This window comes from Balaenoptera musculus, chromosome 11 (assembly GCF_009873245.2).
Source record: "Balaenoptera musculus isolate JJ_BM4_2016_0621 chromosome 11, mBalMus1.pri.v3, whole genome shotgun sequence".
NCBI lineage: Eukaryota > Metazoa > Chordata > Mammalia > Artiodactyla > Balaenopteridae > Balaenoptera > Balaenoptera musculus.
Genome location: NC_045795.1, coordinates 87,621,225 through 87,641,108, shown reverse-complemented (window position 1 = coordinate 87,641,108; position 19,884 = coordinate 87,621,225). Strand labels below are relative to the sequence as shown.

At 37.6% G+C, this 19,884-nt stretch overlaps 1 protein-coding gene across 1 annotated transcript in view; it reads left to right on the top strand.

Annotated features, from left to right (window-relative positions):
• CNTN3 (contactin 3) overlaps positions 1-19,884 on the top strand; it is a 331,266-nt gene that overhangs the window by 106,688 nt on the left and 204,694 nt on the right. Inside the window, 1 exon segment of the mRNA XM_036867699.1 lies at positions 9,285-9,411. Within this exon segment, the coding sequence (XP_036723594.1) occupies positions 9,285-9,411 (127 nt within the window).

The window sequence follows — 19,884 nt, the reverse complement described above, 5'->3', positions numbered from 1 at the left end:
TGTAAGTTCATATTTTCATGTAATGGATTATTTTGTAGTTGGACATACATATTCCAGTTGGAGATAGGATACTTGCTTATACAATTGTCCTGAGAATGGCCAGATTCTTTCTTTGATCAGCAATAACATTTTGTAAGTTAAAACCATTTGCAATGAAGCATAAACACACACATTTCCTTTCAAATGTTAATTTACCAAGTTATCCAATATATGCAATACGATGGGGATGCTTAGGGGGGTTGAAATGTGTGTTAAATATAGTCACTATCTTATAAAAGTTTAAAGACTGGGGATGGAGGAGTTGTGAGTGAAAAACAAGTAAACGTAGTATATAGTAGGCTAGGGAAATTGTGATGAATGAAATACACAAAAATTGTTCTAAGAATTCAGAATGGGGAAAGATTACTACTAAATGGTTATATGGAGGAAGGATTAATGAAATAATTTAGTGGAGTTTCTTTAGACTTCCTACATGACTGTAGCTTCTCATACCTACTACCAAAAGGTTCTCCAGAATGGTGGTACCAAAAATATAGAGAGATGTAACTCATCCTCACCAGCCCTCAGGATTATTATTTATAATCCATGTCAGTATTAATGAAAGCAATAACATTCAAATGAGTACCATTTTTTATTCAGTGTTTAATATTCACTGAGAATAAGGTGACTTGGTAGATGCAAAGTGTCTAGAGTAGGGCCTGATGGTCAGTGTTTATTTTTTCTTTGTTGACATTTGAGACTGTGCATGTGTTTATGAAGTATTTATGACAAGGGATTTTGCTCCATATTATACAGAACTGAGGAACACTGTTTTTTGGAATAAAATATGTTTCCTTCATTGCCAGGCTAGGAGTAGTGCACAATATTGTTTGTTCTCCCCAAGCCTACGGAGGATGTAGCTGTTAAACAGATTTGGAGAAGGCTCTCTTGTCATCACTACATCTTGCAACCACCATTTTGAATGTGGTTGGGTCTTTTCCTTCATTGCCAAGGTTGGTATCATTCTTAAGTGAAGGAAATGAAAGAAATACCTTGCAATCATTACAATTCCACTCCCCCCCCCCCAGATAATAATCTAGGACACTGGGGACAAGAAAGGATGCTTCTAGACCATGGATTATCAAATTGGGGGTAGAAAATGGAATAGAATAGAAGAGAATAGAAAAAATGTTATGATTCAGTATGCGGTGAGAATTAGTATTATTTCAAGAAACTTTTTAATCAGTTGTGTGTGTGTGTATACACATGCACACTGTGTCTACAATAAATCATGATGAAAAATAAATCTTAATTGTGGATCAAATGAAAAATAATTTGAAAAATTATTTAACTATTTAAGTTTCTGCAACTCTGAGAAACTTTCCCCTACCAACACCCATAGTTCCAAATACAGTTTTGGGAGTGGTTGTCCTTTGTCCTGCTTTCTTTGATCTCCATACCTACCCTACAACCCAGCTTAATTCCCCTCAGTGGTCTAGAAATATAAAAGCAGGATCCTTGTTTGGGGAAAGAAGTGGGAAGAGAGATCTAGATGGTATTTCATATACTTAGACATTTACAAACACAGTGCCGACTTCTGCTTATGGAGGTGCAGGCAGGAAAAGAGTATGCTCTTTTCTGCTTTATGAGATTACAGCTGCAAAAATGCTACAAAATGCAATCACCAGTTCTCATTACTTCTTAATGGCTCCTCCATTACAACCATAGGAATTCTTTATTGTCTAATTATTTTTTCATAGAAAACAATAGCCTTCAACTAGAGTTTGATATGAAACATTCTTTCTAAAATACACGAAGAAAGTCATGCTTGGGCCCCAGAAAGCCTTGACCCAATCTCTTTGGTAAAGAATAGAAACCACAAATATAACCAGCTCTATTAAATTCTTTGAGAGAAGTATACTAAAGAAATGTTTTTAAAAGAGTTGATTAATGAAGTGTTTTCAATTCAGTATGATTGGGGAGAACCTTATGAATTTGCACACTTCAGAGATATTCAGTAAAAGTTGGTATAATAGAAAGTGGAGTTATAAGTGTTTTTTTTCTTTTCAAATAAATGAGTTATGGATTGTATATTCCTGGGTGTATTGTACACGTGGCACACTGCATCTAACAATAGCACTGTAACATTTTTTTATCATGTGGAGTTGCTCTTAAGCCATCTAGCAAGAAAGGTATAATTATGGACTGGGTATTATGGAAAGATGTCAGGGAGGTTCAAAAGCACTAGAACTCACATTCGTAAAAAGACAATAACATGTATTTAAATAAAGAAAGAGTATTATGAAAACATTTTAATCTACTAAGACTTCAACCCATCTCCTCTAAGTTTGTTTTCTCCCCAGTACATTATTTCCTGCAATATGACTGTAAATTGGTTAAACGTATCACTGAAATATAAAGATATTTCACAAATCAGAAATATAGCCATTGGGTTAAAAGCATCAAGATAAAATATTAGCTACCCTCAGAAGTATTCCCAAATTCTCTTATTTTACTCAACTGTATTACATATTGAATATTCATCCATCCAGTGAAACAGAGGACAACTTTCATCAAAATCTGTGATTGGTTTACTAAAGTGCTAAAGTCCAGATATTTAACCTTAAACATGACTATTAGGTAAGTAAACGTGTATGGGTATGAGTCTTATTGTGTTTTTTGTAGGCAGGTTGCAGTGAGAGGAAAAATACAATCCTTGGTTTAAAAAAATTGTCATGTGTTGAAAAGGATCTGCCACTTTAGGGAGGAGCATTCATTTATGTGAACATTTATTTCTAGTACTTGTAAAGCTTAAACAGCCACTTTCAGTTCTAATTCCGTAACTATTGAATACTGCTTCTCATGCAGTTTCTCCATTTCTGTTTATGGACAAAGCATGAAGTAACGATTGAGCAAATCAAGTAGTAAACTATTAACTTAGCAATTTAAAGAATTTTAGCACTTTCTAATGCCCTCTGTCACGCTGTCACACTCCAGCATTTTTCCTTTTAACCTAATTGCTTGATAACATTTCCAGGTGTGGGAAATGGATGAATTAGTTATTCCTCATGTTTTATTGTCCTTTCTCATCTGAAGTATGCTATATTGTCTTTTCCCTGTTTTTTTTTTAATTTTTTTTTTTAGCATGTGAGTTAGAGTAGATTGAGCTGCAGGTGACAACGAGTCAGAGGTTTATTTTTCCAACACGTGATGTTTAGAGTTAACGTGGTTCATGTTGGTTCAAGAACTCAAAGATGTGAGGACCCTTTCCTAGAAGCCTCTAGCAGATTTTCCTTTACCTCTTGTTATGGGTTGAAATGTATCCCCTCAATATTTGTGTGTTGAAGCCCTAATCCTCAGGAACTCGGAATGTGACCTTATTTGGACACAGGGTCATTGCAGATGTAATTAGTGAAGATTAGATCATCAGGGTGGACCCAAATCCATTATGCATGTATCCTTATTAAGGGTGGAAATTTGGATATAGAGACACACAGAGAGGGAAGATGAGGTGAAGAGACCCAGGGAGAAGAGGACACCTATAAGCCAGGGAGACAAGCCTGGAACAGATCCTCACCTCAGAGCCCTCGGAAGGAATCAACCATGCCCACACCTTGATTTGAGAATTCTAGCCTCCAAACTGTGAGACAAATTAAGTTCTGTTGCTTAAACAACCCAGTTTGTGGTACTGTGTTATGGCAGACCTAGCAAACTAATATACCCCTTTTTGGCTGTTACTGGTCTCATAACCCAATCTCCCCTGTCTACCCTGCTTTCCAGTCAAAAACTACAAAGAGTCCTGGAAAGGTAACATATCTGGTGCTTTCAGCATCTCTGATGACAAGGCAAGTTCTGAAGGCAAGGAAAACAATTAGGGAAGAACTGCTGTGTAGACAACCGACAGTATCTGCCACAGCTAGTTTTGCACATGGTGTGCGTGTCTGGCCTTCAAATATTTGTTAAAGAAATGAATTATCTTAAGATTGAATTCTTCAGCCTCCCCTGACATTGGAAGAATATAAATGGAATTTTATTTTAGTCATCCCTTGCTTTTTTTTTTTAAAGCATTTTCTAGCTGTAGACCGCCGATGCCAAAATCAAAGGTGATGTCCCACTGCTACAGAGTGTTTCCATCTTAAATTTTCTTTCCTGTGGAATAGTAAGGCCTGGAATTTAGATCTCATCTCACTGGCAGCATATTATTTTACTTTCTCTGACCTGGGCTAGAGATCCTTCTGTTTGGGTCAGATATCTCTTTTAACTACATTGAATATTCCTTTCTAGATCCACCTTCTTTTACATTCTGCCTTAAACAGCACTACCAACCCTAGCTCTCTTTTTGGATTTACCCTCTTCATTTCCTCCTTTTTTGTGTCATGTAGCTATGATGTAAGTCAGCAAGGGAAAATGGGGTATGCTTTCCTTTTCTGTAGGAATTTCAGAGATAACACTGTAGTATTTTAGGACTTTTATTTCTTTTAGTAAAAGTAATGCAACTGCCTGCAATCCTTTGTTCCTCTCTGTCATTCTTCATAGAAATTGTATGGAGTATGACCATTAGAATTGATTGGCCACAGCTTGATCTTTTAGTGACATTACCTTAGGAGCTCATAAAGCTTGTACTTACATTCAAAGGGAGTTATTACTAGTAGCCTCTGGGTGTTTGGAGGGGAAAAAAAACACCTCAGGATTGGATTTTTGGAATTATTAGTCCTGTTCGGAGGTGTTATATGCCGTTTATTTTAGGTTGTAAACTTAAAATGGAGCTTGGGAGCCAGGCCAGCATATCAAAAAAATGCCCCCGTCACAAAAAGTAAAGTTTAGCATCAATCTAAATGTTACATTGAATCCATTTAGTTAGGCATGAGGCCCCCTTCTGTTTTCAGCCAAGCTGCTTTTTGCTGGTTATGAATATCTGTATGAATAGTCAAGGTTTTGTCCTTTGGAGGATCAAAATTAGCTTTGAAGAAACTGTTGGATAATTTCCTTTAGGTTAGCAAAGACTTCAGAATCTTTTCCTTTTAAGCTTATATTGCTGGCAGGAGACTAGAACATTATAACCCGGCATCTCTCATCACCGATATTATTCTGGGGAAACAAGATTGAGTGGCCTCTGTGTGTTTTCTGAGTATGAAGCGTGGACCAACCTGTCATGTTTGATTTTTTTCTTTATAAATTTATTTATTTATTTTTGGCTGCATTGGGTCTTCATTGCTGCGCACAGTCTTTCTCTAGTTGCGGCGAGCAGGGGCCGCTCTTCGTTGCGGTGCGCGGGCTTCTCATTGCAGTGGCTTCTCTTGTTGCGGAGCACGGGCTCTAGGCGCGCGGGCTTCAGTAGTTGTGGCTCGCGGGCTCTAGGGTGCAGGCTCAGTAGTTGTGGCACACGGGCTTAGTTGCTCCGCGGCATGTGGGATCTTCCCGGACCAGGGCTCGAACCCGTGTCCCCTGAATTGGCAGGCGGATTCTTAACCACTGTGCCACCAGGGAAGTTCCTGATTATTAATTTGTACTTAAATTTTTGGAGGTGTTGGAGACTCTTGAATGGCTGCTGATGGTCTGAAAAGCCTTTAGGAGCCTTAAATTTCAGAAATGGCGGGTATGTGCCTCACAGGCTGTTAACTCCAGTGTCATCAGGAAATACTGAAGTTGAAAAAGCAAACTGATGGTTAATTTTCACCTTTGAGCATATTTAGAACAGTGTGGTTTAATGGAAACGGAAAACAAACCAAGACTGTGACCACTGGGGTGTGATCCCAGGTCTCTCACTAAAACACTGTGTTAACTTGGTTGGTTATTTAACCTCTCTGGGTCTCATTTCTTCTGGGGAGGCCAAACAACTACCAGGTGAGAAAATAAGCTCTGGAATTAAAATCTTAGCTTTATCAGTCACCAGCTGTAAATTAATATCTGCCTTATATTGAGTTATTGAGAGAATTTCTTCATTCATCTTAATTGTGTATTCAGCAGATATTGAATATCTGCCATGTTCTAGGAGTTGGGGAGGCAGCAATGAATTAGATACAGGTAAATAACAAACACTCATATAAACGTGTATACTGTTTACAGGTAGTGAGAGACAGTGAGATGTGCTGATACGTGGTGGAAGTGAGGGGTGAGTAATGACTTAGGTGGGGGAGCAGTCTCATTTAAGCTGAGAAGATGACAGTTATGCTGAGTTCTGAATGACAAAAGGAAACCAGAGCACAAGAAGAAGAAGGAAGGTCAACCCAAAGCTCAGCATGTCTGAGAGGCGAAGACAAGGATGGCGGTGCAGCTGGACCTCAGAAAGTAGGGGATGGGTCAAAGGCAGCCTGGGAATAGGGAGATGAGGCTGACAAATGGCTGAGTACAGTGCCTGGCACATAAATGTTAGTAAATTAGCTATTATCATCCCTCTTTCAAAAGGGTCTCAGAAAAAAATGTTTCTAAGTATTTAATACCATCATCTAAAATGTATAGCAGTCTCTAGAGAAGAATTAGAACATCATTTGGGAATTTGACTTTTATTGGATGATGATGGATGTTTGGGTTTTCATTGTGGTCACTTGTAGGAAATTTTTAAAAAACCTCTCTTTGTCTTTTGCATTGAAATCACCCCCTTCTTATCTAGACCCAGTTTTCCTTCTGTTGGTTTCCTTCCCCAACTTACCTGCTAGTTTCAAATGTATGTCATTATGTTAAAATCTTATTACTTTCAAGCCCTGTGTACATCAGTTCGTCAGGACAGTGATGCTATACCATCTCCTAAATGAATAAAATATATGTCACTGAAAATAAATCAGAAGCCATTGCACTAGAAAAAATGCTATGAAAAATCCACCCTCTTTGGAAATATTTACAAACAGACATTGTAACAGACAGAAGTATGTTCAAATTAATAAAACACTGTCATTTTTGTATTTATTTTTATGCAGTAAACTGTTTGAAGGGAAAAAATTCAAGAAAATGACAGCATTGGTTCTTTTTTGATTAGGGACTATTTGATTAGTAGCTGTTTCAAAATTCCTTTCTTCTGGAGGTTGTCCTTTTCCGCAAAGGAAAAGTGAGATTTTCTTTTTCCTTGTGACGTTTTCCCCTTATGTGTAAATAAAAACCAGGGACTTGTGGCATTGACATATATGCACTACCAAATGTAAAATAGATAGCTAGTGAGAAGCAGCTGCATAGCACAGGGAGATCAGCTCGGTGCTTTGTGTCCACCTAGAGGGGTGGGATAGGGAAGGTGGGAGGGAGACGTAAGAGGGAGGGGATATGGGGATATATGTATATGTATAGCTGATTTCATTTTGTTAAACAGCAGAAAGTAACAACATTGTAAAGCAAAAAACAAAAACGAAAACAAAAAGCAGGGACTTCCGAGGATAGCCCACTGCTTTCTTAAATCATGGTGGGCAGTAGTAAGGGTTAACTGTATGGTGATGTTGCAGTGGAAGGCTGCCCAGAGTTAGCCAAACTTTGACGTTTGAGTGCACAGTCCCCAGACTGCCCTCATTTATATCATCAGTTGTGAATTCTGAGTTTGGTTAGTCACGAGAAGAACTGACAGGAGTCACTGAAAGCTGTTATACTCATGATTATGGTTTATTACCGGGAAAAGATACGTATTAAAATCAGCCAAAGGAAGAGAAGCATAGGGCAGACTCTAGAAGAGTCCTGAATGCTAAGCTTTTGTTGTCCCCAGGATGTGTTACCATCCTGGTGTTGATGTGTGACAGCACACAAGGAGTATTGGCAACCAGAAAGCTCGTCAGACCTCAGCATCCAAAGTTTTTACTGGGGCTTCATTCTGCAGTCATGGTTGATTGATTGCATATGGGGTTGAGAGCAGTTTCCAAGTCACCTCATCCCATGTGGCCAAATCTCCTACTGTCAGTCATGTGGTTGGTCTTTCTAGTGTGGTCAGCCCCCATCCAGGACTATCAGGTGTGGCCATTCCCACCCTCAGACCCAGGGTGGCCAGTCCTCACACTAAACAAAGGCATTGCTATCAGGTAAGACATAGATTACCTCCCAAAGGCCAGATTAATGGCAAGGCCAAATTCACTGGGCGGAAGTCCAGAGGGTATCACTACAAGAACTGGAATCAGATAATCTCCAGTGTGTACATTCTGAGAAGCTGTGTGTACTTGCTCGCTTCACCTAACCACTCTTAGATTCCACACTTCTCTTCTGTGCACTGGGAATAATTACGGTACTTACCTCACAGAGCGTGGCGGAGATTAAAGAAAAGATGTGGGCACATGGGGTTCACGTGGTGGCTTTGCTGCTTTTTCTTCATTTCAATGATTATTTTCAGTATTATGTTACTTTATTATTCCAGTTATTATGGGAAACATTTTTATTAATGTTGTAATGTTATTACTTAGTTAAGTAGCCAAAATGGTTTCTGGGCTTTTGGGGGTTATTTTCCGTCTCATTTTCTTTGTCGTCTGTTCATGGGTTGTCTTTGTCTCTTAGTCTGATTATTCATTCTCTGCAACTTTACTGAGCATTTCAAGATAGGAGAGAAAAGAGCTTTTTTTTTTTCTCCCCCTGTGAATATGTTTGTTTTCAGAAAGGCTCTGGTAATGATTATACAATTGCAGTAGCATAAACATTTGGTGATGGCATTATCTCATTCCTTTTGAAATTCATAGTACAAAGACACAGGTTTTTAATTTTTTGTGTGTGTGTATGTGGAAAGTCTCAGAATGTTCAAGTTCTCTTAACCAACGTAGAAACACTTTTTAAAGGACACTTGTTCAGTGCTGTATCCTTCTTTTCAATTTGCTAGTAGTAAAATGGAAATCCCACCAAATATTGAGTGTTTTGAGGTCAGAGTGCAAAATAACATTGTCAGCATTCAGATTTGCAGGCATGGTAGGGTTTTATGAGAAAGACAATAGTCAGGGATTCAAGTGATTTTCAATACAGCTTAAGTTTTGTAAAGAGGCTTATGACAGAAAGGCATCCTAGACTAGGTAATTTACCACCGATAATTTAGGAAGAGTTTATGTTACAAAAAGTAATTAGTACAGCCTTATTTATTCTTTTAAGTAATCTTATGAATATGGCAGTGGTTTTGATAGTAATTTTCATTCTCTTAGAAGTGTTACTAGGCTGTTAAAGATGGCTTAAGTGATGCTTACAAACAAAGCAGTGCCTACAGGGCATCTTTGTGGATGAGGGAAGAAGCAAAGCCTGCTTTTTCTTTCCTTTTTTTTTTTAAAGAGCAGACACTAGTTGCTTGCTTTTCTTCTTTAATTGTAGAGTGCAGCTTGTACAGTAGCTTTTACTTATTACGATTATTTTTCCCACCCATGTAGGTGAGCTGCTCTTACAAGGCCCAGTGTTTATCAAAGAACCCAGCAACAGCATTTTTCCTGTTGGTTCAGAGGATAAAAAAATAACTTTAAATTGTGAAGCACGAGGCAACCCTTCACCTCATTACAGGTACAGTGGAATGTTTGAAAATCCAAATTAAGAAAAAACGATGTAGCAATTGTGAACTTTTTTTTGCTTCCGTATATTTATGCTATCAGTAAGAAATAATACATGAAGCTATAGTTGTCTGCTATATTCAGCAGAGTTCATACATAAACATTTGGCTCCATATTGTGTATATTTGATAGATTATCACTTTACAGTAAGATTTCTTGATTAAAGAGAAACATGGTGGAGTTTCGTAAATAAACAGTGTTTTTTCATTGATTTGTGGTAAAACAATGTATAGATTTGCATTTACATGTAGTCCTTGGGAACACATCCATTGTGGGGATGAAATTCAATGTGTTGTAAAGGTATGTAGCAATCATAGTTTGAGAAAAAGGTAACAGCATCTATCCTTCCTTTGCTATTTTACTGAGTATATGTTACAAAGTTCATTAAGTATAGAAGAATAAAATGCATTCCTACTGAAGTCATTTTAATTATTCTTGAAGAGAAAATAAATTTATTATATTTTTTCATGTGAAAGTGTGTATCTCAGATTATATAAATAATAACTTGTTCACTGAAAACTTTCAAACAACACAGAAAGCTATAAGGAAAAAAGAAAAAAAAAGTGAACTCCCATCACCTTAAGATAAAAATATTAACATTTGGGAGATGATGGTGGATTATTTGGATGGGATGGATATTTACTTTATTAAATAATACAAGATTAACGATTTTTACTTTTAGGGGTGCTCAGGGGGCCCACTTTAATGAAGAGATGAATTATTTATAAATAGCATATGCTGCTTTCATATAAATGGTTACGAGAAAATGCTTGAGGCACCTTGAAAACAACATGCTCTTGAGTACTGTGAGCATTTGTCTCAAACACTCTGTTTACAGTATTAGTTCGCTTGGCAAAACCTTTTCTATAACCTGAAGAACAAGCAGACTTCAGCCTTTATTAATGAAATTCTAAATGTTTCGAGTAGATCTTCTATTGTTTGCTTAACCCATGTGGATAACAGAAACGAACAGTCATTGTTAAACTGGGTCAGCATTAGCCTAGAAGGTAGACCTTTGTATTTTTGCATCTGGAAGTAATCAAGGTCAGTTTCTTTCAACAGTAAGCAACAACATATTTATTGAGCACCTGTTGTGTGTTTTCAACAAAATAAATGTAAAGATTCCAGGTTACTGGTTAGAACTGACAGAGGTGATGGAAAGTTTTCTGTCTGCCTCTTCCTTAACCTATAGAAGTAAGAAAAGTATAACATGATTTTATTTTTTTTGGCCACACTGTGCGGCCTGTGGGATCTTATTTCCCTGACCAGGGATTGAACCTGCGCCCCCTGCATTGGAAGCGTGCAGTCTTAACCACTGGACCACCAGGGAAGTCCCTAACATGATTAAAAAAACAAGAAGCTGTGTTTTATGAGCCAGTTCAATTAACCAGACATAGCACATACAAAAGCTGAAAATATTTTCTTCTTTTGGGGGAAGATGAACAGATCCACTTAACAAGACATTATCCTGGAAACATTTATTCCTGGCATTTTTGTAGGACATTCTAACACTTCCTAAATGTATCTGTTTGTTTGTCCCTGAAATGGAAGATTATCCTTTTAGACACGACTGTGAATATTATAAAGAATCCATGTGAATGACTCATGTGTGGGCTGGGTTTTTTTGTTGTTGTTGTCAGTAAAGTTATTTCCTGGCATTTATCTTGTGAATAATTTGGTGATAAATGTGTTCAGCTGCAAAATTGTCAAGATACAAGATATAGTCATACAGCAGTTTATTTCTAAATGAATAGATTAATTATGTTTGTAAAGTTTAACCAAACAGCAAGAAGACCTGAGCTTAGAAATCCAGAAACAGCCTTTTGTTGTAATTATTTCTTTATATATCAGGTATTTATTTTAATTCCAGATTAATACATTTAAAGTGATACCAGGTATATTTACACGATGCCATTGTGTAAACATAATGTATTTGTTTAAACATACTGATAACATGTATAAAATGTTGAAAAAATTCTGCCTTTTGCACCGTACTTTTTATGATTTGTTATATGTCCTGAGATATTATATGTTGAAATTCTAAAAAAATCTGTATCTGAGATTAGGAGATGTGTGACTGAAATTGACTTATCGGTTTTAAGTCTGATAAATGAAGAAATTTTACATGCTAGTTATGGTTTTAAAATATTTGGTTTATAGGAAAATAGAGCAGACACTTTCATTATAGCTCGAAAGATTTTCTAAAGCTAAGAATTCTAACCAGTGTTCATCCACGTCTCTACAAATGACCCAGTTTCGTTCCTTTTTATGGCTGAGTAATATTCCATTGTATATATGTACCACATCTTCTTTATCCATTCAATCTAGAGACTGTCATACAGAGTGAAGTAAGCCAGAAAGAGAAAAACAAATATCGTATATTAACGCATATAGGTGGAACCTAGAAAAATGGTACAGATGAACTGGTTTGCAGGGCAGAAACCGAGACACAGATGTAGAGAACAAATGTATGGACACCAAGGGGGGAAAGTGGCAGGGGGGAGGGGTGGTGGTGGTGGGATGAATTGGGAGATTGGGATTGACGTATATACATTAATATATATAAAATGGATAACTAACAAGAACCCGCTGTATAAAAAAATAAATAAAATTCAAAAATTCAAAAACAAACAAAAAAAGAATTCTAACCAGTATAAAATTTCACTTTATAGTCATTAGAAATTGAGACCTTGGGGGCTTCCCTGGTGGCACAGTGGTTACAAATCTGCCTGCCAATGCGGGGGACATGGGTTTGAGCCCTGGTCCAGGAAGATCCCACATGCAGCAGAGCAACTGAGCCCGTGCACTACAACTACTGAGCCTGCACTCTAGAGCCCGCGAGCCACAACTACTGAGCCTGCGTGCCGCAACTACTGAAGCCTGCACGCCTAGAGCCTGTGCTCCTCAGCAAGAGAAGCCACCGCAATGAGAAACCCGCGCACCGCGACGAAGAATGGCCCCAGCTCACTGCAACTAGAGAAAGCCGGCATGCAGCAACGAAGACCCAACGCAGGCAAAAATTAATTAATTAATTAATTAAAAAAAAAAAAAGAAATTGAGACATTGAAAAAGCACTAGGGAACCTCTTTTCATTGTGAAAATATTAGGCTTTCCTATAATAAGCAACAACTCCCTGTTATCCATGGTATCTGTATAAGTAATAGGTTGTGCTAATGGAATAAATGGGAATATAGACTGATGTGGGTTGTAATCATGACCGTGTCTACCTAGATAACACCTTCATTTATGGCCTGATTTTTTCCCTAGCTTTTTTTTAAAAAATTTATTTATTTATTTTTGGCTGCGTTGGGTCCTCGTTTCTGTGCGAGGGCTTTCTCCAGTTGCGGCGAGCGGGGACCACTCTTCATCGCAGTGCGCGGGCCTCTCACTGTCGCGGCCTCTCTTGTTGCGGAGCACAGGCTCCAGACGTGCAGGCTCAGTAGTGTGGCTCACGGACTTAGTTGCTCCGCGGCATGTGGGATCCTCCCAGACAGGGCTCGAACCCCTGTCCCCTGCATTGGCAGGCAGATTCTTAACCACTGCGCCACCAGGGAAGCCCCTTTCCCTAGCTTTTGACTTTAATAGTCAACCAGGTAATATTCTGCATTATTCTTTAATTGTTCCAGAAGAAAATATGCTTGCTTGTTCTTATTTTTTGCTATCCTTTAAAAATTACAGATAAATAGTGTAAATAGGTAATGACTTTGAGGACATAAATAAATAACATGGGGTTTTTTCTTTTCTTTTCTTTTTTTTTACATAAAGTCAGAGAAAGGAAACCTTTTTGTAAGTATTTATAAATCTAAGCACATAGATAGAGAGAGAGGGAAGGAGGGAAAAGAAAGATATCACGGAGGAAAATTAGCGGTTCGTGTGAAGCTGTAAATTAAAAGCAGTCCAAACACACTTCCCAAGTTTCAGAATAAAGTCTATGAGTCTTATAAAAAAATGTCCTTTGAAAACCCAGAGCTTGTCTTGTAGACTGAGGCAAACTTCTCTGATAAGAAATCTTGTCTTTGTTATTATCCCACTGGGTAAAAAGAACTCTTAATTGGCCATATTAGAAATCCAAAAGTTCAGAAATTCTCAAGAGAAATTACTTGTTTTAGGGTTTAATTGAGAATTTTATTCTTTCTTTTGCATCTTCCCTCCTGAGCCCCAAAGCCTGTATTTAAAGGTTAATTAGTATTCAGTCTCATTGTAATTGCTGATGATGCTGAAAGAGGTTACCCTGAAGAAGTATTAATAACTTTTTTAAATGGGAAGGATTTTCTCCAACTTTTCAAAGGGTTAAAAATGCCCATTATTTGCTAAGATGAAAGATCCCAAATACGAGGCTCCCTAGTCACTTCTCCTGATGCCATTCAGCATTAAAAGGGACCACATATTTGGGTTAGACTGGAGCATAGTATTCAAATGCCAATGGAGACCAGGTAAGTAACAAAACTAAAAGAGGTGGCCCTGCCTTAGGAACATATGGACATACTGAATAATGACTGGAGACCGTCCCACATTCAGCCGCAGGTCCATCCACTGTTCACGACTGCTCCTTAACACTAGCCGGTTGTTACCATCCAGGAGTCCTGGTCCAATATTACAAAACCTTTTCAAGAGATGTTTAAAATTGAGAAATTTTCTTTTTTGAATCTACATCTAATGTTGACTGTTTTTCTTTTAAAATATAATTTAGGCCAAAGAAGATAAGCCTTAAAAGTGAATGTGTCCCATGTGGCCTTTGTGTTCACAAAGTTTAGTCGGGCTGGAGACTTACAGGCTGTGCTGTCCAATATGGTAGCCAGTAGCCAAGTGTGGCCATGTACGTTTAAATCCGTTAAACTAGGAATTCAGTTCCTCAGTCACAGCAGCCTGATTTCAAGTGGTCAGTAGTCACATGTAGCTAATTGCTGCTGTATTGGACAACACAGATGAAATTTCTGGTGCTTGCAGAAAGTTCTATCAGACAGCACTGCTCTGCTCTGACCCTTGGATCCACAACTCTTTTCTATAAATGCTCTTCTGTTTTTCTCTCATCACAAGGAAGCAACCAGAACATGATTCTCTTCCAGCTTTATATAACAAGTAAATAATTTTAATAAAGTACAGTGTGAGGAATCTTGGATATACACGTTGTAAGGACTATATAACACTGCAAAATGCAGATCTCTTCGGCCACAGTTTCTCCCTTTTAAGTAGAGTTCCCTATAATGGAGTTACATCCTGCACATGTTTAATTTACTGAAAGTCCACTAAATGCATTCAGTATAAGAACGAAGAAAAAATAATGGACTAATTTCTGCTCACCGTTTATCCAAGGAGTAAATGTAAGGCGTTTACTTGTTATCTAAACACACATCTGTGTGGAGACACACCACATAATACTATACATGGTACCACGTACCATGTATGTATAATATATGATATATTCTATTTAATAAAATATGAAATATATTTAAAATATATTTTTGATAATATGCAATTTGTCCCTTATGTATATCTTGTTGCCATGTAAGATCTGATGTCACTGTTATTTTACTTTTGTGCTCCAAGGCAAGTAAGAATTATTGTTCCTCCAAATTCCCTTGGCCCTAAGGAAATGTAATTTGTTCTGCTAGATTACTAGGCCCAATTCTCTGAGCCTATCCTCAAGCTCAACTCCTTTTAGCATCCTGACTTCTCTAGCTGATGAGCTCTGGTCCCCACACACAGAGTCAGCTACTAAGAGCAATGAAATGTTTACAAGGTTGGAATGATTGCAAACCATAAAGAAGAAAGAATTTCTGTGGTGCCTGAGGCAAGCAGAGGTAGACAGTGTCTCTTCCAGGGCATTTGAAACCAGGCTGTGCTACTGTCTCTCCCATGAAGCCGTCTCGATATCCTCAGAGCTGGGTTCCATGCCTCAGCCATGTACTGCGCATTGCACCTAGGCCTTCCTGGATTATAAAACTTACCAAAATGAAGTGGGTTTGCCTGGTCGGATGTAACTCCCTTCAAGGTGAAGACAGTGTGTTCTTCATCCTTACATTCAGAATGCTTAGCAAACAGTGAAAGCTAAATTGGTGGCATGAAAAAAGAAATGGAATGAAGTTAACAGGGAGGAAACAAAGAGAGGCAGTTTGGGGTTAGATCATGTTTCGGGAGTCAAGAGTGTCATGAAGGATCACTGGATCAGAAGTGGTCCATTGTTTATTGTGTAGGATATTCTTAAATTTGGATTGAGTCCTCCTTTTTGGCTCTATTTTAAGACAGATTGCCCTTGAGGTGACAAAGATGACTGCTTAGGTCTACTTATATCCTCCACAGAATATTAACTGGAAAAAGAGGGCATCTTTCCTATTAGAGTCATCAAAAGCTCTGAACGGCATCAGAAAAACATGAAATAAAAACTTAGCTAATACTGTCAGCAGTCAGAACCCAGGAGAAACGTGGAGGTTAGATTTTAGATATTAAAGATGGCAGTTAAAAAATTAACATCTTTTTGTTGCTGGTCTTATGTTTTGGTAGTGAGGCAAGGGGGAAGGAAAACACATACTGATCAAACACAAGTTAAATCAGTTGGGTCACAGTTGTATTCTTAACTAATCACTAAGGCCTGAGATATGGAATGTGCTCTTTGGGCACTCCTGGGTCCTGGGAGGGGTGGCCTTTTCAAAGGAGAAGGAGAAAGATGCTACCAGAAAAAGCTGAAATGGATGCAGGGAAGGCAGAAATAGCAGCCGTCTTCTATAATTCTCCTCAAGAATAACTGAAAGACAATCAGTGATGAATTTGAACGAGGCTTTACCTATGTGAACTCAACAGTTGTTTTTAATCGCAGTGTAGCTTTAATCTCTGTTTTCCCCTTTTTTTATTATATATGTTTAAAATTTATCAATGAGTGACAAATGGGAATCTGTGTCATAAAACACATTTTAAAAACTTGATTTTTAAAAACACAGCATCACAATTTAACTCATTTGTATCTTCAGCAATTATTGCTGAAGCCTAACTAGTTATTTTTGGATAAAGTATTGAATATGCAAATTCAGACATTCATTCTTTCAAGGACTGCAATTATTCTCATCACTTCAGTAAACATATTAACAAACATTGCATTTGAACACAAATTCATTTGCTTATTAACTTGAAAGCTGCATCTAAAACCACAAATTGCTTCTGTGACTAAATTCCTAATTTTCCTGTCAAACCTCAAATAAAGTATTGCCTGTTGATTTAAGAAGTATTTAATGTGGGCATATTTTCCAAACCCAGCCCCAGACCCCTAAAGATTTTAGTAAATTATTTTGTCCTTTTTGCTTGGTTTTATATCAAAGTCTAACACATGATATTTGTTTTTCTTTGGAATATTGTTTATGTTTCCATTTTCCCGACCAGACTTTGTAAGATGGGCGTAGATATCTTGAAGGACAATATTAATACAATCAACCATGAGCTGAATTACATCCTGGGATTATTTTGAAACTACCTGATGTCACCCAATTTATTGTCACTCAGTTTTGTTAGTTTCAATTTCAAAGGGTGACTTGTTACAAAGTTCTAGTGGAAGACCCAGTTTAGGACTTGGTGCCTTAAATTATACTGACAACAAGATACATCTATGTTTATCTTCATTATTTTCATTCCATACTAGTGTGGTTTTGTGTAAGAGGTTGACATATACAATAATAGCTAGTATGGTAAATAAATAATAACTAGTATGGTAAATGAAAATAATTATGCATTCATTCCCTGTCTTTGAGATGTTTGTTGGTAATATGGATGGCCACAGTTAGGGACGACTGTATGGATGGAGGCTAGTAATGGCTAGGTTAGAGGGTAAAATAAGATTGCTCCAATTCAGGAAACTTCTGTGAGCACCTACCATGGATAGCCTATTATGACCGATGGTGGGAATTCAGCAGTGATAGACAATCATCCTCCAATGGAGCTTATATGGTTTGAAAAGCACCTCTCAACCCTGAGAATCTAGGCTTTTTATACTGATTTAACTCACTGTTATGTAAATTTGTGTTTGCACACAAACATACACACACACAGTCTTACACATAGTTTGTTCTTTGTGTTGGAAGGCAGCGATTCATGTGCTCTCAATTACTGATGTTTTAGTTATTTCCTGGAAGTCACCATTATAGTTTTCATCGTTTAAAAGTAATAACTACCAGTTGAAGTATCTCTCATGTCACATACCTTATGTTTTATATTCAAGATTCAAAAACTGTTAACCTGAGGGCCTGTACAACGTTTTAAAGAAATTGTATTTGAGATTTTTAGGGGAAAAAGTGCCATAGCCTTCACAGTTCTATTGTGGCAGGCTTGGCCCGGTTTTTCGTGCTCACTTTACCTCCCTAGCCTCTCTCCAATGAGGTCGGTACCAGCTTCCTGTTGTGTAGAGGATGTAACTGAGACTTAGAAGTGGACTGATCCAATCCATGCTGCCTCAGGTCAGCGATCAGAGTAAGTGGCCCAGGACTTCTTCCAGACCCCGAACCTCAAGTTATTGGCCTAGAAACAAATTCACATATAAGCTCCACACCAAGCAGTTAAGGGGGATGAGAGCTCATTGCCTGAGAATCAGAGTTGTGAAATATGAATAATAAACCATTTCTCACTTGTGGATTCTAAAAGCAAATCCTAATTCATGTAGGACGAGCATTTGAACACTGAAGGCAGACAGTGAACTTACAAGATCATTCAAGAGTGTTACAAGATGATGATTATGCAAAGGTGCTTCATCTTGTGACATTTGCCACTGAGCTAAAGCTACAATGTTAGTCTGATTCTAGAGCACAGTGTAAATGTTACATGATTGAAATGCTGGTGTATGTAGCTCCAAGAGCCCCAGAGCTGTCTTCTTTTACTCCAGATCACTGCGTTAAGCCTTTTGGAATGGAATTGGGGTATGCAAATGTTACTTTTATGAAGTTTTAAACAATTTCCATATTTCAAAAAGATTTCATTCTGAGATTTTAGAGTCCTCAGGAACTTCAAAATTCCTTCGTAAGGTAGACATCTGTAACTTCTACAAAGGGTTGTGAATGTGCAAAACTAAAAGACAGTGTCTACCTCAGAAAGCTTCCCAAATTTATGACTTGAATGTGCCACTTACCTGTCACAGTTTTACCACTATGCATGATGTTCATGAACTCTGAACAGCTGGATTACAATTTACTGCAAAGAAATTAAGTCTAATTTGTAGATTTATTGGACACATTCTTTGTGGAAGGACTATATATGTGTGCCTTCAGTTTTCATGAATATTTCTTATACAGAAGATCATATTGGAAATATTCAGAAATCAGGCCCAAATATGAATATTTTATATTAGGAACTTAAGTACATTCTTTCCTCAGGATAAAATAATATTTGGATGCCCAGGCCCAGAGATTGCTTACACGTTGCAGAGTTTAAACCAAGAAACCCTTTTGAATTCACATATTTTCACCAAGAGGAAAAACAACCATTGTTTAATAAGATATTGAGAAATTTTATATCACCTGGGGATGAGTTCCATTTAATGATGAATAGTGTTAAGAAGGAGAGAAATAATTATATTGCTTTGTTAAAAGAAAATTAACCTTCTTCAGAGTATCTCAAGTATATCTTTGCTCTAAGAGTTTGCTAAAACAAATGCACTTATACTTTCAGTCTAGCAGAAACATACGTAAAAGAGAGTAGCTTTTACCTCTTCACATAGTGAAATAATATAGAGATTTTGTCTATATGACAAAGACTGAGCTAAAAGAAGTAAGAAACACTTATGCATAATAGAAGAAATGTTTTCCGTTTTGGATCTTCAGTCAAAACTTTGAGATGATCGCTTTTAGATCTCAGACACATACTGAAATAAGGTATTTTCCCACGTACTTTATGATCTCTAAATCTTTCCAGCTATTAAATAGGCAAGAAGAAGTGCTTCTCCATATTTTTATTTATCTTTACAATTTTCCACATAGCCATTGTACCTTTATTATTCATCAGCTAAACACGAAAACAGAATTCTCAAATGAAGCCATCAGACATGCTTCATCAGGCCGTAAACATTCTAGACTCTGGAGCTGAAATCCTTTTTCCTTGGTACAAACTGTTCTTTGTAGGTAACAAAGTCACAAGTGCCCTTTGTCATGAGAGTTTTCCATTCAAAAAGTATGTGAAATTAACTATATTTTTCCTGCTTTGCATTTAGAGGAGTTCTCCCCTCCCTCCTCCCCTGCAAGTATTAAGTCATTTAGTAACTGGCAAACCATTTGCAGCTTAAAAATTCAACCCACCCACTTGTGATTTACTGTCAGATTTATTCTTTGAAGGTCAAGCCCAGCATGTGTTTCGTCCCATGTTTCCCTGACTTCTCAGGCAGGTACAAATGCAGACAAACCCTATGTGGAAGATACAGCCCATTCCACATGAGAGGAGATGACCAAAAGCATTGAAT